This window comes from Salmo trutta, unplaced genomic scaffold (assembly GCF_901001165.1).
Source record: "Salmo trutta unplaced genomic scaffold, fSalTru1.1, whole genome shotgun sequence".
NCBI lineage: Eukaryota > Metazoa > Chordata > Actinopteri > Salmoniformes > Salmonidae > Salmo > Salmo trutta.
Window position 1 is genome coordinate 2,575,409 of NW_021823237.1, and position 23,658 is coordinate 2,599,066.

At 46.0% G+C, this 23,658-nt stretch overlaps 2 protein-coding genes across 15 annotated transcripts in view; one reads left to right on the forward strand and one right to left on the reverse strand.

The window, feature by feature from the left end:
* The window catches only part of LOC115189842 (protein artemis), a 162,185-nt gene that overhangs the window by 49,837 nt on the left and 88,690 nt on the right, over positions 1-23,658 (forward strand). The window lies entirely within an intron of this gene.
* Positions 1-23,658, reverse strand: part of LOC115189848 (heat shock 70 kDa protein 14-like) — a 49,638-nt gene that overhangs the window by 22,966 nt on the left and 3,014 nt on the right. Inside the window, exons 3-6 of the mRNA XM_029748371.1 lie at positions 21,190-21,272; positions 19,256-19,304; positions 16,390-16,492; positions 11,451-11,646 (exon numbers count right to left, since the gene is read on the reverse strand). Of these exons, the coding sequence (XP_029604231.1) occupies positions 11,451-11,646; positions 16,390-16,492; positions 19,256-19,304; positions 21,190-21,272 (431 nt within the window). The remainder of the gene's footprint in view (positions 1-11,450; positions 11,647-16,389; positions 16,493-19,255; positions 19,305-21,189; positions 21,273-23,658) is intronic.

Genomic DNA, 23,658 nt, shown 5'->3' on the forward strand with positions numbered 1-23,658 from the left:
TTCTACTCTCATGATATATGGAGGATCTGTAACCCTACGGGTAGGGAATACTCCTTTTACTCTCATGATATATGGAGGATCTGTAACCCTACGGGTAGGGAATACTCCTTTTACTCTCATGATATATGGAGGATCTGTAACCCTACGGGTAGGGAATACTCCTTCTACTCTCATGATATATGGAGGATCTGTAACCCTACGGGTAGGGAATACTCCTTCTACTCTCATGATATATGGAGGATCTGTAACCCTACGGGTAGGGAATACTCCTTTTACTCTCATGATATATGGAGGATCTGTAACCCTACGGGTAGGGAATACTCCTTTTACTCTCATGATATATGGAGGATCTGTAACCCTACGGGTAGGGAATACTCCTTCTACTCTCATGATATATGGAGGATCTGTAACCTTACGGGTAGGGAATACTCCTTCTACTCTCATGATATATGGAGGATCTGTAACCCTACGGGTAGGGAATACTCCTTTTACTCTCATGATATATGGAGGATCTGTAACCCTACGGGTAGGGAATACTCCTTTTACTCTCATGATATATGGAGGATCTGTAACCCTACGGGTAGGGAATACTCCTTCTACTCTCATGATATATGGAGGATCTGTAACCCTACGGGTAGGGAATACTCCTTCTACTCTCATGATATATGGAGGATCTGTAACCCTACGGGTAGGGAATACTCCTTTTACTCTCATGATATATGGAGGATCTGTAACCCTACGGGTAGGGAATACTCCTTTTACTCTCATGATATATGGAGGATCTGTAACCCTACGGGTAGGGAATACTCCTTCTACTCTCATGATATATGGAGGATCTGTAACCCTACGGGTAGGGAATACTCCTTCTACTCTCATGATATATGGAGGATCTGTAACCCTACGGGTAGGGAATACTCCTTTTACTCTCATGATATATGGAGGATCTGTAACCCTACGGGTAGGGAATACTCCTTCTACTCTCATGATATATGGAGGATCTGTAACCCTACGGGTAGGGAATACTCCTTCTACTCTCATGATATATGGAGGATCTGTAACCCTACGGGTAGGGAATACTCCTTCTACTCTCATGATATATGGAGGATCTGTAACCCTACGGGTAGGGAATACTCCTTTTACTAAACTCTAACCTACGGGTAGGGAATACCTTACTTTATGGAGGATCTGTAACCCTACGGGTAGGGAATACTCCTTCTACTCTCATGATATATGGAGGATCTGTAACCCTACGGGTAGGGAATACTCCTTCTACTCTCATGATATATGGAGGATCTGTAACCCTACGGGTAGGGAATACTCCTTTACTCTCATGATATATGGAGGATCTGTAACCCTACGGGTAGGGAATACTCCTTTTACTCTCATGATATATGGAGGATCTGTAACCCTACGGGTAGGGAATACTCCTTCTACTCTCATGATATATGGAGGATCTGTAACCCTACGGGTAGGGAATACTCCTTCTACTCTCATGATATATGGAGGATCTGTAACCCTACGGGTAGGGAATACTCCTTTTACTCTCATGATATATGGAGGATCTGTAACCCTACGGGTAGGGAATACTCCTTTACTCTCATGATATATGGAGGATCTGTAACCCTACGGGTAGGGAATACTCCTTCTACTCTCATGATATATGGAGGATCTGTAACCCTACGGGTAGGGAATACTCCTTCTACTCTCATGATATATGGAGGATCTGTAACCCTACGGGTAGGGAATACTCCTTTTACTCTCATGATATATGGAGGATCTGTAACCCTACGGGTAGGGAATACTCCTTCTACTCTCATGATATATGGAGGATCTGTAACCCTACGGGTAGGAATCCTTCTACTCTCATATGAGGATCTTAACCCTACGGGTAGGGAATACTCCTTTACTCTCATGATATATGGAGGATCTGTAACCCTACGGGTAGGGATACTCCTTTTACTCTCATGATATATGGAGGATCTGAACCCCTACGGGTAGGGAATCTCCTTTACTCTCATGATATATGGAGGATCTGTAACCCTACGGGTAGGGAATACTCCTTTTACTCTCATGATATAGGAGGATCGTAACCCTACGGGTAGGGAATACTCCTTTTACTCTCATGATATATGGAGATCTGTAACCCTACGGGTAGGGAATGACTCCTTTTACTCTCATGATTATATGGCGGATCTGTAACCCTACGTGTATGGAATACTCCTTTACTCTCATGATATATGGAGGATCTTAACCCTACGGGTAGGAATACTCCTTTACTCTCATGATATATGGAGGATCTGTAACCCTACTGGTAGGGGATACTCCTTCTACTCTATGAGGTATATAGGGAATACTCCTTTTACTCTCATGATATATGGAGGATCTGTAACCCTACGGGTAGGGAATACTCCTTCTACTCTCATGATATATGGAGGATCTGTAACCCTACGGGTAGGGAATACTCCTTCTACTCTCATGATATATGGAGGATCTGTAACCCTACGGGTAGGGAATACTCCTTTTACTCTCATGATATATGGAGGATCTGTAACCCTACGGGTAGGGAATACTCCTTTTACTCTCATGATATATGGAGGATCTGTAACCCTACGGGTAGGGAATACTCCTTCTACTCTCATGATATATGGAGGATCTGTAACCCTACGGGTAGGGAATACTCCTTCTACTCTCATGATATATGGAGGATCTGTAACCCTACGGGTAGGGAATACTCCTTTTACTCTCATGATATATGGAGGATCTGTAACCCTACGGGTAGGGAATACTCCTTTTACTCTCATGATATATGGAGGATCTGTAACCCTACGGGTAGGGAATACTCCTTCTACTCTCATGATATATGGAGGATCTGTAACCCTACGGGTAGGGAATACTCCTTCTACTCTCATGATATATGGAGGATCTGTAACCCTACGGGTAGGGAATACTCCTTCTACTCTCATGATATATGGAGGATCTGTAACCCTACGGGTAGGGAATACTCCTTTACTCTCATGATATATGGAGGATCTCTAACCCTACGGGTAGGGAATACTCCTTCTACTCTCATGATATATGGAGGATCTGTAACCCTACGGGTAGGGATATACTCCTTCTACTCTCATGATATATGGAGGATCTCTAACCCTACGGGTAGGGAATACTCCTTTTACTCTCATGATATATGGAGGATCTGTAACCCTACGGGTAGGGAATACTCCTTTTACTCTCATGATATATGGAGGATCTCTAACCCTACGGGTAGGGAATACTCCTTTTACTCTCATGATATATGGAGGATCTCTAACCCTACGGGTAGGGAATACTCCTTCTACTCTCATGATATATGGAGGATCTCTAACCCTACGGGTAGGGAATACTCCTTCTACTCTCATGATATATGGAGGATCTGTAACCCTACGGGTAGGGAATACTCCTTCTACTCTCATGATATATGGAGGATCTGTAACCCTACGGGTAGGGAATACTCCTTCTACTCTCATGATATATGGAGGATCTGTAACCCTACGGGTAGGGAATACTCCTTCTACTCTCATGATATATGGAGGATCTCTAACCCTACGGGTAGGGAATACTCCTTCTACTCTCATGATATATGGAGGATCTGTAACCCTACGGGTAGGGTATACTCTTCTACTCTCATGATATATGGAGGATCTGCTAACCCTACGGGTAGGGAATACTCCTTTTACTCTCATGATATATGGAGGATCTTAACCCTACGGGTAGGGAATACTCCTTTTACTCTCATGATATATGGAGGATCTCTAACCCTACGGGTAGGGAATTCTCCTTTTTACTCTCATGATATATGGAGGATCTCTAACCCTACGGGTAGGGAATACTCCTTCTACTCTCATGATATATGGAGGATCTCTAACCCTACGGGTAGGGAATACTCCTTTTACTCTCATGATATATGGAGGATCTGTAACCCTACGGGTAGGGAATACTCCTTTTACTCTCATGATATATGGAGGATCTGTAACCCTACGGGTAGGGAATACTCCTTTTACTCTCATGATATATGGAGGATCTGTAAACCCTACGGGTAGGGAATACTCCTTCTACTCTCATGATATATGGAGGATCTCTAACCCTACGGGTAGGGAATACTCCTTCTACTCTCATGATATTATGGAGGATCTGTAACCCTACGGGTAGGGAATACTCCTTTTACTCTCATGATATATGGAGGATCTGTAACCCTACGGGTAGGGATACTCCTTTTACTCTCATGATATATGGAGGATCTGCTAACCCTACGGGTAGGGAATACTCCTTTCTACTCTCATGATATATGGAGGATCTGTAACCCTACGGGTAGGGAATACTCCTTTTACTCTCATGATATATGGAGGATCTCTAACCCTACGGGTAGGGAATACTCCTTTTACTCTCATGATATATGGAGGATCTGTAACCCTACGGGTAGGGAATACTCCTTTCTACTCTCATGATATATGGAGGATCTGTAACCCTACGGGTAGGGAATACTCCTTTTACTCTCATGATATATGGAGGATCTCTAACCCTACGGGTAGGGAATACTCCTTTACTCTCATGATATATGGAGGATCTGTAACCCTACGGGTAGGGAATACTCCTTTTACTCTCATGATATATGGAGGATCTCTAACCCTACGGGTAGGGAATACTCCTTTACTCTCATGATATATGGAGGATCTGTAACCCTACGGGTAGGGAATACTCCTTTTACTCTCATGATATATGGAGGATCTGTAACCCTACGGGTAGGGAATACTCCTTTTACTCTCATGATATATGGAGGATCTGTAACCCTACGGGTAGGGAATACTCCTTTACTCTCATGATATATGGAGATCTGTAACCCTACGGTAGGGAATACTCCTTCTACTCTCATGATATATGGAGGATCTGTAACCCTACGGGTAGGGAATACTCCTTTTACTCTCATGATATATGGAGGATCTGTAACCCTACGGGTAGGGAATACTCCTTTTACTCTCATGATATATGGAGGATCTCTAACCCTACGGGTAGGGAATACTCCTTTTACTCTCATGATATATGGAGGATCTGTAACCCTACGGGTAGGGAATACTCCTTTACTCTCATGATATATGGAGGATCTGTAACCCTACGGGTAGGGAATACTCCTTTTACTCTCATGATATATGGAGGATCTGTAACCCTACGGGGTAGGGAATACTCCTTTTACTCTCATGATATATGGAGGATCTGTAACCCTACGGGTAGGGAATACTCCTTTACTCTCATGATATATGGAGGATCTCTAACCCTACGGGTAGGGAATACTCCTTTTACTCTCATGATATATGGAGGATCTGCTAACCCTACGGGTAGGGAATACTCCTTTTACTCTCATGATATATGGAGGATCTCTAACCCTACGGGTAGGGAATACTCCTTTTACTCTCATGATATATGGAGGATCTCTAACCCTACGGGTAGGGAATACTCCTTTTACTCTCATGATATATGGAGGATCTGTAACCCTACGGGTAGGGAATACTCCTTTTACTCTCATGATATATGGAGGATCTGTAACCCTACGGGTAGGGAATACTCCTTTTACTCTCATGATATATGGAGGATCTGTAACCCTACGGGTAGGGAATACTCCTTTCTACTCTCATGATATATGGAGGATCTGTAACCCTACGGGTAGGGAATACTCCTTTTACTCTCATGATATATGGAGGATCTGTAACCCTACGGGTAGGGAATACTCCTTTTACTCTCATGATATGGAGGATAACCCTACGGGTAGGGAATACTCCTTTACTCTCATGATATATGGAGGATCTGTAACCCTACGGGTAGGGAATACTCCTTCTACTCTCATGATATATGGAGGATCTGTAACCCTACGGGTAGGGAATACTCCTTCTACTCTCATGATATATGGAGGATCTGTACCCTACGGGTAGGGAATACTCCTTCTACTCTCATGATATATGGAGGATCTGTAACCCTACGGGTAGGGAATACTCCTTCTACTCTCATGATATATGGAGGATCTGTAACCCTACGGGTAGGGAATACTCCTTCTACTCTCATGATATATGGAGGATCTGTAACCCTACGGGTAGGGAATACTCCTTTTACTCTCATGATATATGGAGGATCGTAACCCTACGGGTAGGGAATACTCCTTTTACTCTCATGATATATGGAGGATCTGTAACCCTACGGGTAGGGAATACTCCTTCTACTCTCATGATATATGGAGGATCTGTAACCCTACGGGTAGGGAATACTCCTTTTACTCTCATGATATATGGAGGATCTGTAACCCTACGGGTAGGGAATACTCCTTTTACTCTCATGATATATGGAGGATCTGCTAACCCTACGGGTAGGGAATACTCCTTTTACTCTCATGATATATGGAGGATCTGTAACCCTACGGGTAGGGAATACTCCTTTTACTCTCATGATATATGGAGGATCTGTAACCCTACGGGTAGGGAATACTCCTTTTACTCTCATGATATATGGAGGATCTGTAACCCTACGGGTAGGGAATACTCCTTTTACTCTCATGATATATGGAGGATCTCTAACCCTACGGGTAGGGAATACTCCTTTTACTCTCATGATATATGGAGGATCTCTAACCCTACGGGTAGGGAATACTCCTTTTACTCTCATGATATATGGAGGATCTGTAACCCTACGGGTAGGGAATACTCCTTTTACTCTCATGATATATGGAGGATCTCTAACCCTACGGGTAGGGAATACTCCTTTTACTCTCATGATATATGGAGGATCTCTAACCCTACGGGTAGGGAATACTCCTTTTACTCTCATGATATATGGAGGATCTCTAACCCTACGGGTAGGGAATACTCCTTTTACTCTCATGATATATGGAGGATCTCTAACCCTACGGGTAGGGAATACTCCTTTTACTCTCATGTTCACAATGTTTATACTCGAATTGATTACTTTTTGGTTGATGCTAAACTACTCCCCTATACCTGTAATGTGAGGTGTCATGATATTATAATCTCTGACCACAGTCCACTCACCTTCTCCCTGAGATTGGCTGACATCGTACCAAACGAGAGGGTCTGGAGGTTGAATCCTCAGCTCCTCACTGAACCAACATTCTGTGAACATCTTAAAGATCAAATTACATTTTTCTTTGATACCAACGACAACACAGAGACTTCCCCAGCATTATTGTGGGAAACACTGAAGGCTTATTTGAGAGGCTGTATCATCTCCTTTCAGACTGCCAGGAGTAGGCAAAACAGAAGAGAATTGGTAGAACTGGAGGGACAAATTCACTTACTGGATAGGGAGAATGCTAGACACCCATCTAGGGAGAAACATAAAAAAATTATGTCTTTAAAATTGAAATGCAATCAGATCCTCTCTGCTAAAATTGCTAAATCTTTTCTCTATGCCAAGCAAAAATATTTTGAGTTTGGTGACAAACCACACAAACTACTCGCCAGACAACTTCGTAAGAATGTGAGTGACCGTATGATTCACAAAGTTAAATCTGCATCTGGGGAATTACTCTCTTCCCCCAAAGACATAAATGACAGATTCCGTCAGTTTTATGAGACTTTATATACATCTAAAGCGGACCCTAACCCCTTAATTATGCAAACCTTTTTGGAGAACTGTAATCTTCCTGCCCTGAACCAGGAAGACTCTAACTTCCTGAATAAGGAAATATCTCTTGAAGAAATTACAGAAACAATAAAAACTCTAAAGAGTGGCAAGACCCCGGGCCCAGATGGATACCCGAGTGAATTCTACAAAACATTCAGCAACATGCTCTCTCCCTACCTACACAAGATGTTGGTTCATGCCAACGAGGATGGAGTGCTCCCATCCACTTTGGATGAGGCGTTTATTACAGTTATACATAAGAAGGGTAAGGATCCGGAAGAGGTAGGGTCATACAGACCAATATCCCTCCTTAATACAGACCAAAAGATTTTAGCAAAAACTTTGGCTAACAGGCTGAGCACTTTAATTGGCAAATTGGTCCATTCAGACCAGACCGGCTTTATCCCTAACAGAAACTCATTCTTCAATCTCAGGCGCCTATTCAACATTATGTATTCTCAGAGGTTACCTAACGTGGACCTAGCCGTTATATCTCTTGACGCTGAAAAGGCCTTTGACCAAGTTGAGTGGCCCTATCTATTCAAGGTCCTACAGAAATTTAATATTGGAGATGGGTTCATAAAGTGGATCCAGCTTTTATATAGGAACCCCTGTGCGAGAATACTCACTAACCAATCATTGTCGCCCCGATTTAACCTTCACAGAGGGACAAGGCAGGGTTGTGCGCTGTCGCCTATGCTCTTCGCTCTAATTATTGAACCTCTCGCTCAAGCGATCAGATCTCACGCAGCAATACACGGCTATAATACTAAACATACTCTAAATAAGATTTCCCTATACGCAGATGACATTCTCCTCTATGTAACAGAACCCCAAGATAGTATTCCAGCTATTCTGGAGGTGATTAATTTGTTTGGTACCTTCTCGGGATACAGAATAAATTGGAACAAGAGTGAATTAATGCCCATTCGGTTGCAAAACACCGCCTGGCTAGAACATCTTCCACTTAAGCTATCTTCAGATAAATTTACCTACCTTGGAATTGTAGTTACCAAACAATACTCCTTACTATTTAAAGAGAATTTCCCCTCTCTGATGCAAAAACTTAAGGCAAACATACAATTTTGGAGAACTCTCCCAATTTCTCTGCTCGGAAGAATTAATGCCATTAAAATGGTCTTCCTCCCACAACTGCTCTACCTATACCAGAACATCCCAATATTCATACCTAAAGCCTTTCATAAACAACTGGACTCTATTATCAATCCTTTCATCTGGGATTATAAAACACACAGGATAGGTAAAAAACACCTCTGTAAATCCAAGCTGGAAGGAGGATTGTCTCTCCCAAACTTTATATTTTACTACTGGGCCGCCAACCTCCGCGCTGTTACGTTTCTGCTGGATGACGCACTCCCGCCATCCAGCTGGCTTAGTATGGAGCGAGAGGAGTGCCACCCCTTCTCTATTGGTGCTGTGATTTTGTCACCTGTCAATCTGGAGATGTCACTTTACCGTAACAATCCTATTATACATAGCACAGTCCGAATCTGGAAGCAAATTAAAGTCCACTTTGATCTTAGACCAATATCATTCATGCTTCCTGTTGCCAGGAATCCCTCCTTTGCCCCCTCTAACCTTGATAACACCTTTGAGCGGTGGGGAGAGTTGGGGATAAGTACCATAGGGGATTTATATATAGGGGGAACCTTTCCCTCCTTTGAATCGCTGAGGGAAACTTATAATCTTCCCAGAAGTAACTTTTTCAGATACCTACAGATTAGAGACTGTTAGAAAATACCTCCCAACATTTGGGAATGCTAAACCTTCCACGTTTGACGGATGCATAAAAATATGCCCCACCTCAGACAAACTGATATCTCGTATATATGATGCTTTTCAATCTGTTAGCGCACCCTCTACTGATGCCATTAAGGCAAAATGGGAGGAAGAACTAGGGACTGACATTTCGGTGGCAGACTGGGAAGATAGCTTGGTGTATATCCACACCTGCTCCATTAACTCCAGACATCGTCTCATACAATTCAAGGTATTACACAGATTACACTATTCCAAAACCAAACTGCATAGGATATTTCCTGGGACATCCCCTATGTGTGATAAATGTCAGGCTGAGCAGGGTACACTACTCCACTGCTTTGCCCTATGCTCTAACTTGTATGGGTATTGGTGTGGAATTTTTGGGGTCCTCTCTGAAGTTCTGGAGACTTCAATAGACCCAGACCCGCTTCTGATAATCCTGGGAGTGTCCGATTCCCTAAACAGATTAACCAACTCCCAAAAACAACTCATCTCTTACAGTCTCATTTCGGCAAAAAAATTAATCTTGTTGTTTTGGAAAAAGAGGGAAGCGCCCTCTACCAAATTATGGCTCAGCGAATTGGCAAACACTGTACACTTAGAAAGAATTAGATATATTTTGAACAATAAATTATCAACATTTGATCAAATCTGGCAGCCTTTCCTCTCTTACTTGGACCAGGCGGCGCTGTGAATTTGCACCTAACGCACTCTCAATTGTCATACGGTAGTCTACCTTTGGGCAGCGTGTGCTGGCCCCGCCACCCGAGCAGTTGGGAGGGGGATAGGGTGGAATAAGGGGGATAAAGTGGGCTACATCAACCTTTTTTCTTTTATTTTCTAGCTGTCCTTGTTTTGTATGTCTTGTTTTGTAACATTTGTTTTGTGCCCAGAACTCTGGGTCTTTTGGTTAATGTCTGTTCTCTTATGTTTAGATAAGAACTGTAAACTTGTCTTTTATACCTATACACCATTCTTGTGTATGTGTTCAATAAAAAAATATTTGAACAAAAAAAAAATAACTAGCCTGTGATGGCCAGGCTATCTACTCAGAATATTGCAAAATGTGCTTTCACCGAAAAGCTATTTTAAAATCGGACACCGCGATTGCATAAAGGAGTTCTGTATCTATAATTCTTAAAATAATTATGTTTTTTTGTGAACGTTTATCGTGAGTAATTTAGTAAATTCACCGGAAGTGTTTGGTGGGAATGCTAGTCACATGCTAATGTAAAAAGCTGTTTTTTATATAAATATGTACTTGATTGAACAAAACATGCATGTATTGTATAACATAATGTCCTAGGTGTGTCATCTGATGAAGATCAAAGGTTAGTGCTGCATTTAGCTGTGGTTTTTGTGACATTATATGCTAGCTTGAAAAATGGGTGTCTGATTATTTCTGGCTGGGTACTCTGCTGACATAATCTAATGTTTTGCTTTCGTTGTAAAGCCTTTTTGAAATCGGACAGTGTGGTTAGATTAACGAGAGTCTTGTCTTTAAAATGGTGTAAAATAGTCATATGTTGTTTGAGAAATTGAAGTAATAGCATTTCTAAGGTATTTGAATATCGCGCCACGGGATTCCACTGGCTGTTGAGTAGGTGGGACGATTTACCACATACCCTAGAGAGGTTAACTGGGAATATCGAACCACCAGCTTTCATATGTTCCTATGTTCTGAGCAAGGCACTTAAACGTTAGTTTCAATATGTGCCATGTGAGAAAGCTAACAACTGTTCTGGCATTATTTAAACATGTTTCATTATTTATGAGACTAAATAGATGTATTAAAATAAAAAAGTGTTAATTCAGTATTGTTGTAATTGTCATTATTACAAACATGGGCCGATTAATTCTGTATGAGCTATATTTGGTCCTCCAATAACTGGGTATGGGTCGACCTCTAGTTCATAGACCAGGAGGAGGAGTGTGGGTCGACCTCTAGTTCATAGACCAGGAGGAGGAGTGTGGGTCGACCTCTAGTTCATAGACCAGGAGTAGTGTACCTCTTCCCAGAGGGGCCGTCCTGTCCGATGCCGTAGGCCAGTAGAGCAGCAGCTGGCTCGTGGATCAGCCTCAACACACGGAAACCTGCCGCCTCCGCAGACGCCCTCAATGCCGCCTTCTGAGCATGTGCGAACTCAAAGGGGACGGTGATGACAGCCTCTGTGACATCAGCACCCAAGGCCGACTGAGCCGTCTCTATGGAAACAACAACAGATGGGAGGGCGGCCCAGTCCCAAGTGGACCTCTAGAACGACACCCTACCCGCTGGAGAGCTACATGTTCTCACAGAGGGAAGTAGTTTGACCATAGTTTTAACTTGCTCCCTGATAGGCTACTATATATAAATAACTTTCCTCTGATAGGCTAGGATATATTGCCCAGACCCATTCAATCATCTGAGATCTCCACTAGTGTCTAGCATCAGGGTTAACTATAACTCCCCTAACCCTAGCATCAGGGTTAACTATAACTCCCCTAACCCTAGCATCAGGGTTAACTATAACTCCCCTAACCCTAGCATCAGGGTTAACTATAACTCCCCTAACCCTAGCATCAGGGTTAACTATAACTCCCCTAACCCTAGCATCAGGGTTAACTATAACTCCCCTAACCCTAGCATCAGGGTTAACTATAACTCCCCTAACCCTAGCATCAGGGTTAACTATAACTCCCCTAACCCTAGCATCAGGGTTAACTATACCTCCCCTAACCCTAGCATCAGGGTTAACTATAACTCCGCTAACCCTAGCATCAGGGTTAACTATAACTCCCCTAACCCTAGCATCAGGGTTAACTATAACTCCCCTAACCCTAACATCAGGGTTAACTATAACTCCCCTAACCCTAGCATCAGGGTTAACTATAACTACCCTAACCCTAGCATCAGGGTTAGCTATAACTACCCTAACCCTAGCATCAGGGTTAACTATAACTCCCCTAACATCAGGGTTAACTATAACTACCCTAAACATAGCATCAGGGTTAACTATAACTACCCTAAACATAGCATCAGGGTTAACTATAACTACCCTAACCATAGCATCAGGGTTAACTATAACTCCTCTAACCATAGCATCAGGGTTAACTATAACTCCCCTAACCCTAGCATCAGGGTTAACTATAACTCCCCTAACCCTAGCATCAGGGTTAACTATAACTCCCCTAACTATAACATCAGGGTTAACTATAACTCCCCTAACCCTAGCATCAGGGTTAACTATAACTCCCCTAACCCTAGCATCAGGGTTAACTATAACTCCCCTAACCCTAGCATCAGGGTTAACTATAACTACCCTAACCATAGCATCAGGGTTAACTATAACTACCCTAACCCTAGCATCAGGGTTAACTATAACTACCCTAACCCTAGCATCAGGGTTAACTATAACTCCCCTAACATCAGGGTTAACTATAACTCCCCTAGCATCAGGGTTAACTATAACTCCCCTAACATCAGGGTTAACTATAACTCCCCTAGCATCAGGGTTAACTATAACTCCCCTAACCCTAGCATCAGGGTTAACTATAACTACCCTAACCCTAGCATCAGGGTTAACTATAACTACCCTAACCCTAGCATCAGGGTTAACTATAACTACCCTAACCCTAGCATCAGGGTTAACTATAACTCCCCTAACATCAGGGTTAACTATAACTCCCCTAGCATCAGGGTTAACTATAACTCCCCTAACATCAGGGTTAACTATAACTCCCCTAGCATCAGGGTTAACTATAACTCCCCTAACCCTAGCATCAGGGTTAACTATAACTCCCCTAACCCTAGCATCAGGGTTAACTATAACTCCCCTAACCCTAGCATCAGGGTTAACTATAACTCCCCTAACCCTAGCATCAGGGTTAACTATAACTCCCCTAACCCTAGCATCAGGGTTAACTATAACTCCCCTAACCCTAGCATCAGGGTTAACTATAACTCCCCTAACCCTAGCATCAGGGTTAACTATAACTCCCCTAACCCTAGCATCAGGGTTAACTATAACTCCCCTAACCCTAGCATCAGGGTTAACTATAACTCCCCTAACCCTAGCATCAGGGTTAACTATAACTCCCCTAACCCTAGCATCAGGGTTAACTATACCTCCCCTAACCCTAGCATCAGGGTTAACTATACCTCCCCTAACCCTAGCATCAGGGTTAACTATACCTCCCCTAACCCTAGCATCAGGGTTAACTATACCTCCCCTAACCCTAGCATCAGGGTTAACTATAACTCCCCTAACCCTAGCATCAGGGTTAACTATAACTCCCCTAACCCTAGCATCAGGGTTAACTATAACTCCCCTAACCCTAGCATCAGGGTTAACTATAACTCCGCTAACCCTAGCATCAGGGTTAACTATAACTCCCCTAACCCTAGCATCAGGGTTAACTATAACTCCCCTAACCCTAGCATCAGGGTTAACTATAACTCCCCTAACCCTAGCATCAGGGTTAACTATAACTCCCCTAACCCTAACTTTCATCTTGTGTAGGATGAGGGATGAGGGGGGGACAGTGTGTTCTAACCATCATCTTGTGTAGGATGAGGGATGGGGGGGGGGGGGATGAGGGGGGGGCAGTGTGTTCTAACCATCATCTTGTGTAGGATGAGGGATGGGGGGGGACAGTGTGTTCTAACCATCATCTTGTGTAGGATGAGGGATGGGGGGGGGACAGTGTGTTCTAACCATCATCTTGTGTAGGATGAGGGATGGGGGGGGACAGTGTGTTCTAACCATCATCTTGTGTAGGATGAGGGATGGGGGGGGACAGTGTGTTCTAACCATCATCTTGTGTAGGATGAGGGATGGGGGGGGACAGTGTGTTCTAACCATCATCTTGTGTAGGATGAGGGATGGGGGGGGGCAGTGTGTTCTAACCATCATCTTGTGTAGGATGAGGGATGAGGGGGGGCAGTGTGTTCTAACCATCATCTTGTGTAGGATGAGGGATGGGGGGGGGACAGTGTGTTCTAACCTTTCATCTTGTGTAGGATGAGGGATGGGGGGGGGACAGTGTGTTCTAACCATCATCTTGTGTAGGATGAGGGATGGGGGGGGACAGTGTGTTCTAACCATCATCTTGTGTAGGATGAGGGATGGGGGGGGGACAGTGTGTTCTAACCATCATCTTGTGTAGGATGAGGGATGGGGGGGACAGTGTGTTCTAACCATCATCTTGTGTAGGATGAGGGATGGGGGGGGACAGTGTGTTCTAACCTTTCATCTTGTGTAGGATGAGTTTGGCGACATCTTGTGGAGCCACATGTCTGGTCATCTCTCCAGTCATCTCATACACTGGTTTCTCTCCCTTGTTGACCAACTGAAACACATTAACGTGTTAATCCCCGATAACGTAGCGTTAGGTAGCCTGAGACGTGTTAATCCCTGATAACAGCGTTGGGTAGCCCGAGACGTGTTAATCCCTGATAACAGCGTTGGGTAGCCCGAGACGTGTTAATCCCCGATAACGTAGCCCGAGACGTGTTAATCCCCGATAACGTAGCGTTAGGTAGCCCGAGACCTGTTAATCCCCGATAACGTAGCGTTGGGTAGCCCGAGACGTGTTAATCCCCGATAACGTAGCGTTGGGTAGCCCGAGACGTGTTAATCCCCGATAACGTAGCGTTGGGTAGCCCGAGACGTGTTAATCCCCGATAACGTAGCGTTGGGTAGCCCGAGACGTGTTAATCCCCGATAACGTAGCGTTGGGTAGCCCGAGACGTGTTAATCCCCGATAACGTAGCGTTGGGTAGCCCGAGACGTGTTAATCCCCGATAACGTAGCGTTGGGTAGCCCGAGACGTGTTAATCCCCGATAACGTAGCGTTGGGTAGCCCGAGACGTGTTAATCCCCGATAACGTAGCGTTGGGTAGCCCGAGACGTGTTAATCCCCGATAACGTAGCGTTGGGTAGCCCGAGACGTGTTAATCCCCGATAACGTAGCGTTGGGTAGCCCGAGACGTGTTAATCCCCGATAACGTAGCGTTGGGTAGCCCGAGACGTGTTAATCCCCGATAACGTAGCGTTGGGTAGACCGAGACGTGTTAATCACCGATAACGTAGCGTTGGGTAGACCGAGACGTGTTAATCCCCGATAACGTAGCGTTGGGTAGACCGAGACGTGTTAATCCCCGATAACATAGCCTGAGACGTGTTAATCCCCGATAACGTAGCGTTGGGTAGCCGAGACGTGTTAATCACCGATAACGTAGTCTGAGACGTGTTAATCCCCGATAACGTAGCGTTGGGTAGCCCGAGACGTGTTAATCCCCGATAACGTAGCGTTGGGTAGCCCGAGACGTGTTAATCCCCGATAACGTAGCGTTGGGTAGCCCGAGACGTGTTAATCCCCGATAACGTAGCGTTGGGTAGCCCGAGACGTGTTAATCCCCGATAACGTAGCGTTGGGTAGCCCGAGACGTGTTAATCCCTGATAACAGTGTTAGGTAGCCTGAGACGTGTTAATCCCTGATAACAGTGTTAGGTAGCCTGAGACGTGTTAATCCCTGATAACAGTGTTAGGTAGCCTGAGACGTGTTAATCCCTGATAACAGTGTTAGGTAGCCTGAGACGTGTTAATCCCTGATAACAGTGTTAGGTAGCCTGAGACGTGTTAATCCCTGATAACAGTGTTAGGTAGCCTGAGACCTGTTAATCCCCGATAACGTAGCCTGAGACGTGTTAATCCCCGATAACGTAGCCTGAGACGTGTTAATCCCCGATAACGTAGCCTGAGACGTGTTAATCCCTGATAACAGTGTTAGGTAGCCTGAGACCTGTTAATCCCCGATAACGTAGCCCGAGACGTGTTAATCCCCGATAACGTAGCCTGAGACGTGTTAATCCCTGATAACAGTGTTAGGTAGCCTGAGACCTGTTAATCCCCGATAACGTAGCCCGAGACGTGTTAATCCCCGATAACGTAGCGTTACGTAACCTTTCATCTTGTGTAGGATGAGTTTGGCGACATCTTGTGGAGCCACATGTCTGGTCATCTCTCCAGTCATCTCATACACTGGTTTCTCTCCCTTGTTGACCAACTGAAACACATTAACGTGTTAATCCCCGATAACGTAGCGTTAGGTAGCCTGAGACGTGTTAATCCCCGATAACAGCGTTAGGTAGCCCGAGACGTGTTAATCCCCGATAACGTAGCGTTGGGTAGCCCGAGACCTGTTAATCCCCGATAACGTAGCGTTGGGTAGCCCGAGACCTGTTAATCCCCGATAACGTAGCGTTGGGTAGCCCGAGACCTGTTAATCCCGATAACGTAGCGTTGGGTAGCCCGAGACCTGTTAATCCCCGATAACGTAGCGTTGGGTAGCCCGAGACCTGTTAATCCCCGATAACGTAGCGTTGGGTAGCCCGAGACCTGTTAATCCCCGATAACGTAGCGTTGGGTAGCCCGAGACGTGTTAATCCCCGATAACGTAGCGTTGGGTAGCCCGAGACGTGTTAATCCCCGATAACGTAGCGTTGGGTAGCCCGAGACGTGTTAATCCCCGATAACGTAGCGTTGGGTAGCCCGAGACGTGTTAATCCCCGATAACGTAGCGTTGGGTAGCCCGAGACGTGTTAATCCCCGATAACGTAGCGTTGGGTAGCCCGAGACGTGTTAATCCCCGATAACGTAGCGTTGGGTAGCCCGAGACGTGTTAATCCCCGATAACGTAGCGTTGGGTAGCCCGAGACGTGTTAATCCCCGATAACGTAGCGTTGGGTAGCCCGAGACGTGTTAATCCCCGATAACGTAGCGTTGGGTAGCCCGAGACGTGTTAATCCCCGATAACGTAGCGTTGGGTAGCCCGAGACGTGTTAATCCCCGATAACGTAGCGTTGGGTAGCCCGAGACGTGTTAATCCCCGATAACGTAGCGTTGGGTAGCCCGAGACGTGTTAATCCCCGATAACGTAGCGTTGGGTAGCCCGAGACGTGTTAATCCCCGATAACGTAGCGTTGGGTAGCCCGAGACGTGTTAATCCCCGATAACGTAGCGTTGGGTAGCCCGAGACGTGTTAATCCCCGATAACGTAGCGTTGGGTAGCCCGAGACGTGTTAATCCCCGATAACGTAGCGTTGGGTAGCCCGAGACGTGTTAATCCCCGATAACGTAGCGTTGGGTAGCCCGAGACGTGTTAATCCCCGATAACGTAGCGTTGGGTAGCCCGAGACGTGTTAATCCCCGATAACGTAGCGTTGGGTAGCCCGAGACGTGTTAATCCCCGATAACGTAGCGTTGGGTAGCCCGAGACGTGTTAATCCCCGATAACGTAGCGTTGGGTAGCCCGAGACGTGTTAATCCCCGATAACGTAGCGTTGGGTAGCCCGAGACGTGTTAATCCCCGATAACGTAGCGTTGGGTAGCCCGAGACGTGTTAATCCCCGATAACGTAGCGTTGGGTAGCCCGAGACGTGTTAATCCCCGATAACGTAGCGTTGGGTAGCCCGAGACGTGTTAATCCCCGATAACGTAGCGTTGGGTAGCCCGAGACGTGTTAATCCCCGATAACGTAGCGTTGGGTAGCCCGAGACGTGTTAATCCCCGATAACGTAGCGTTGGGTAGACCGAGACGTGTTAATCACCGATAACGTAGCGTTGGGTAGACCGAGACGTGTTAATCCCCGATAACGTAGCGTTGGGTAGACCGAGACGTGTTAATCCCCGATAACATAGCCTGAGACGTGTTAATCCCCGATAACGTAGCGTTGGGTAGCCCGAGACGTGTTAATCCCCGATAACGTAGCCTGAGACGTGTTAATCCCCGATAACGTAGCGTTGGGTAGCCCGAGACGTGTTAATCACCGATAACGTAGCGTTGGGTAGCCCGAGACGTGTTAATCCCCGATAACGTAGCGTTGGGTAGCCCGAGACGTGTTAATCCCCGATAACGTAGCGTTGGGTAGCCCGAGACGTGTTAATCCCTGATAACAGTGTTAGGTAGCCTGAGACGTGTTAATCCCTGATAACAGTGTTAGGTAGCCTGAGACGTGTTAATCCCTGATAACAGTGTTAGGTAGCCTGAGACGTGTTAATCCCTGATAACAGTGTTAGGTAGCCTGAGACGTGTTAATCCCTGATAACAGTGTTAGGTAGCCTGAGACCTGTTAATCCCCGATAACGTAGCCTGAGACGTGTTAATCCCCGATAACGTAGCCTGAGACGTGTTAATCCCCGATAACGTAGCCTGAGACGTGTTAATCCCTGATAACAGTGTTAGGTAGCCTGAGACCTGTTAATCCCCGATAACGTAGCCCGAGACGTGTTAATCCCCGATAACGTAGCCTGAGACGTGTTAATCCCTGATAACAGTGTTAGGTAGCCTGAGACCTGTTAATCCCCGATAACGTAGCCCGAGACGTGTTAATCCCCGATAACGTAGCGTTAGGTAGCCCGAGACCTGTTAATCCCCGATAACGTAGCGTTGGGTAGACCGAGACGTGTTAATCCCCGATAACGTAGTCTGAGACGTGTTAATCCCCGATAACGTAGCGTTGGGTAGCCCGAGACGTGTTAATCCCCGATAACGTAGCGTTGGGTAGCCCGAGACGTGTTAATCCCCGATAACGTAGCGTTGGGTAGCCCGAGACGTGTTAATCCCAGATAACGTAGCGTTGGGTAGCCCGAGACGTGTTAATCCCTGATAACAGTGTTAGGTAGCCCGAGACGTGTTAATCCCTGATAACAGTGTTAGGTAGCCTGAGACGTGTTAATCCCTGATAACAGTGTTAGGTAGCCTGAGACGTGTTAATCCCTGATAACAGTGTTAGGTCGTCTAATCGGGGGTAGAGGATTGTATACTCACAGGACATTTACTCTCAGCTTTATGCGTCTGCACCTCAGGATCCTCAAAGCTGCCGACAGGAAGAGGAAAAGGGTTAACTGCCTTTCCCTTTCCCAACCACTAGGCTACGCTGCCGCCCAACTGCCTTTCCCAACCACTAGGCTACGCTGCCGCCCAACTGCCTTTCCCAACCACTAGGCTACGCTGCCGCCCAACTGCCTTTCCCAACCACTAGGCTACGCTGCCGCCCAACAGCGGGTCAACTGCCTTTCCCTTTCCTAACCACTAAGCTACACTGCCGCCCAACATTAGGAACATACAGTTGAAGTCAGAAGTTTACATACACTTTAGCCAAATACATTTAAACTCAGTTTTTCACAATTCCTGACATTTAATACAAGTAAAAATTTGCTGTCTTAGGATCACCACTTTATTTTAAGAATGTGTAATGTCAGAGTAATAGGTGAGAGAATAATTTATTTCAGCTTTTATTTCTTTCATCACATTCCCAGTGGGTCAGAAGCTTACATACACTCAATTAGTATTTGGTAGCATTGCCTTTAAATTGTTCAACTTGGGTCAAACGTTTCAGGTAGCCTTCCACAAGCTTCCCACAATAAGTTGGGTGAATTTTGGCCCATTCCTCCTGACAGAGCTGGTGTAACTGAGTCAGGTTGTAGGCCTCCTTGCTCGCACACACTTTTTCAGTTCTGCCCACAAATTTTCTATAAGATTGAGGTCAGAGCTTTGTGATGGCCACTCCAAAACCTTGACTTTGTTGTCTTTAAGCCATTTTTCCACAACTTTGGAAGTATGCTTGGGGTCATTGTCCATTTGGAAGACCCATTTGCAACCAAACTTTAACTTCCTGACTGATGTTTTGAGATGTTGCTGCAATATCCATAATTTTCCATCCTCATGATACCATCTATTTGTGAAGTGCAGCAGTCCCTACTGCAGAAAAGCACCCCCACAACATGATGCTGCCACCCCCGTGCTTCACGGTTGGGATGGTGTTCTTCGGCTTGCAAACCTCCCCCTTTTTCCTCCAAACATAACTATGGTCATTATGGCCAAGCAGTTCTAATTTTGTTTCATCAGACCAGAGGACATTTCTCCAAAAAGTACGATCTTTGTCCCCATGTGCAGTTGCAAACCGTAGTCTGCCTTTTTTATGGCGGTTTTGAAGCAGTGGCTTCTTCCTTGCTGAGCTGCCTTTCAGGTTATGTCGATATAGGACTCGTTTTACTGTGGATATAGATACTTTTGTACCCGTTTCCTCCAGCATCTTCACAAGGTCCTTTGCTGTTGTTCTGGGATTGATTTGCACTTTTCGCACCAAAGTACGTTCATCTCTAGGAGACAGAACGCGTCTCCTTCCTGAGCGGTATGACGGCTGTGTGGTCCCATGGTGTTTATACTTGCGTACTATTGTTAGTACAGATGAACGTGGTACCTTCAGGCATTTGGAAATTGCTCCCAAGGATGAACCAGACTTGTGGAGGTCTACAGTTTTTTTCCTAAGGTCTTGGCTGATTTCTTTTGATTTTCCCATGATGTCAAGCAAAGAGGCACTGAGTTTGAAGGTAGGCCTTGAAATACATCCACAGGTACACCTCCAATTGACTCAAATGATGTCAATTAGCCTATCAGAAGCTTCAAAAGCCATGACATTTTCTGGAATTTTCCAAGCTGATTAAAAGGCACAGTCAACTAAGTGCATGTAAACTTGTGACCCACTGGATTTGTGATACAGTGAATTATAAGTGAAATAATCTGTCTGTAAATAATTGTTGGAAAAATTACTTGTGTCATGCACACAGTAGATGTCCTAACCGACTTGCCAAAACTATAGTTTGTTAACAAGAAATTTGTGGAGTGGTTGAAAAACCAGTTTTAATGACTCCAACCTGAGTATGTAAACGTCCTACTTCACCTGTAATACAGACACTCACCTCCTTCCCAGCACCTGTTTGACTTTAACCACCGTGTTGGCTGCGTTCCGGACACGGCCCTGCTTAGCCGCAATCCCTACTATCTGCAGGGCAGAGAGAGAGAGAGAGAGAGATGAAGGATAGGACAGACGAGTGAATCCCTACTATCTGCAGGGCAGAGAGAGAGAGATGAGGGAGATGAGAGGACAGGACAGACGAGTGAGCAGGGAGGTGGAAGGGGGTTACAGTGTGAGATGACAGAGACAGGGATAGGACAGAGGGAGGGATAGGACAGAGGGAGGGATAGGACAGAGGGAGGGAGGGAGGGAGGGAGGGAGGGATAGGACAGAGGGAGAGATGGGACAGAGGGATGGGACAGAGGGAGAGATAGGACAGAGGGATGGGACGGGACAGAGGGAGAGATAGGACAGAGGGAGGGAGGGATGGGACAGAGGGAGGGAGGGATGGGACAGAGGGAGGGAGGGATGGAACGGGACAGAGGGAGGGAGGGATGGAACGGGACAGAGGGAGGGAGGGATGGGACAGAGGGAGGGAGGGATGGAACGGGACAGAGGGAGGGAGGGATGGGACAGAGGGAGGGAGGGAGGGATGGGACAGAGGGAGGGATGGGACAGAGGGAGGGAGGGATGGGACAGAGGGAGGGAGGGATGGGACGGGACAGAGGGAGGGAGGGATGAGATAGGAGGGAGGGAGGGAGGGGACGGAGGGAGGGAGGGGACAGAGGGAGGGAGGGATGGGACAGAGGGAGGGAGGGATGGGACAGAGGGAGGGAGGGATGGGACAGAGGGAGGGAGGGATGGGACAGAGGGAGGGAGGGATGGGACAGAGGGAGGGACGGAGGGAGGGGACAGAGGGAGGGGACAGAAGGAGGGAGGGGACAGAAGGAGGGAGGGGACAGAAGGAGGGAGGGGACAGAAGGAGGGAGGGGACAGAAGGAGGGAGGGGACAGAAGGAGGGAGGGGACAGAGGGAGGGAGGGGACAGAGGGAGGGAGGGGACAGAGGGAGGGAGGGGACAGAGGGAGGGAGGGGACAGAGGGAGGGAGGGACGGGACAGAGGGAGGGACGGGACAGGGGGAGGACATCATGACCAGAGATATGATCCTACATGCTCTGCACACCACCACAGTAATAACAGGTTTCTCTATCGTTTGAGGTCAATAATACTAATTATACTTCAAAATATAAAATGTAACATGCAACAATTTTACTGAGATATGGTTCATACAAGGAAATGAGTCAACTGAAATAACGTAATTGAGCCCTAATCTATGGATTTCACATGACTGGGCAGGGGTGCAGACATGGGTGGGCATAGGCCCACCCACTGGGGAGCCAGGCCCACCCACTGGGGAGCCAGGCCCAGCCAATCAGAATGAGTTTTCCCCACAGAGAGGCTTTATTACAGACTGAAAAAAGCTCACTAACAGGGATGTAAACATAATTTGAGATGTGTGTGAATTGAACATTTCTGGCATCTTATTTCAGCTCATGAAATAGGCACAAGTGGTTTTTCCATCCCTCGCAGTCTGAGAGTTGAGAACTGGTCGCGGTTTGCTGATGTCAACATTGTGAACAAAGTGCCCCATGGTGGAGGTGGGGTTATGGTATGGGCCCCATGGTGGAGGTGGGGTTATGGTATGGGCCCCATGGTGGAGGTGGGGTTATGGTATGGGCCCCATGGTGGAGGTGGGGTTATGGTATGGGCCCCATGGTGGAGGTGGGGTTATGGTATGGGCCCCATGGTGGAGGTGGGGTTATGGTATGGACAGGCATAAGCTAGACAAACACAATTGCCAACCTAGGCGAGACCCAAAAACGCACTCCCAGCAAAACTAGAATAAGCCCAGTAAGCAGAATTACATTGAAAAGACGTGTAAAATAAGTATTTTCCAGACGTTGAAGTTAGACTCAATTAAGGCTCCGAATGACATTTTCCGTACCTTTAAAACATATTTTTCAGGATGTTGAAATATGTTTTTCCCCCAGATGTTGAAATCAGGCTCATTTTTGGTTTTAAATGAAAAATCAATGCTGGTCCATACTAGACAAAATCTGAACCAAACAAAGACCTCTATGATTGGTTCAAATTTGGTCCAGACCAAAAATCTTTGTCCGTGGAGGTTGAAATCAAGACCGGTCCAGACCGCACCAAATCTGAACCAAACAGACAACTATGAAAAAACACAATGTCTGTGGATATGGAACTTAAGGCAGGTCCAGACTACACCAAAAAAAGACATTGGCGTCGGTCCCTGCTAACTGGGGTGTAGCCTATAGCGGAGCCTATAGCGTTGCCTGAAATGTAATTTTATGAATGCCTCTGTTGTAAGCCTACCACCTGTAAAACACCAACAACAAAGAGGTCTGGCCAGGACCAATAAAAGACGTCATCTCGTGCTTACTGGGGTGCAGCCGACCATGTCGGCCTCAATGGAACTTTATGAACGCCCATCCATGTGGTAGGCCAC